This window comes from Egretta garzetta, unplaced genomic scaffold (genome assembly GCF_000687185.1).
Source record: "Egretta garzetta isolate BGI_Z169 unplaced genomic scaffold, ASM68718v1 scaffold837, whole genome shotgun sequence".
Lineage (NCBI taxonomy): Eukaryota > Metazoa > Chordata > Aves > Pelecaniformes > Ardeidae > Egretta > Egretta garzetta.
Window position 1 is genome coordinate 172702 of NW_009260318.1, and position 257 is coordinate 172958.

Consider the following 257-nt stretch of genomic DNA (forward strand, 5'->3'; position numbering starts at 1 on the left):
CCCCCCCCCCCGCTCGAGGACCTTCTCGGCGGGCAGCACGGTCGCCACCTCCTTGACCTCCTCCATGACGACATCCGCGTTGGTGCCCAGGATTTTCTTCAGCCTCTCCAGCTCCCTGGGCGCGTTCTTCTTCCTCTTCTCCGCCCGCATCTTCCTCTTCCACTTGCTCCTCAGGCTCTTCGCCATGTCCTGAGGGGAGAGAAGAGGGAAACGATGAGGCCGAGGCAAGCGCAGGGCAGAGGAGCCGTCAAGGCGCC

General features: G+C 64.6%; 1 protein-coding gene across 1 annotated transcript in view; it reads right to left on the reverse strand.

The window, feature by feature from the left end:
- Positions 1–257, reverse strand: part of LLPH (LLP homolog, long-term synaptic facilitation factor) — a 7139-nt gene that overhangs the window by 5838 nt on the left and 1044 nt on the right. The window contains exon 2 of the mRNA XM_035897982.1: positions 6–189. Within this exon, the coding sequence (XP_035753875.1) occupies positions 6–186 (181 nt within the window). The 5' untranslated portion in view covers positions 187–189. The remainder of the gene's footprint in view (positions 1–5; positions 190–257) is intronic.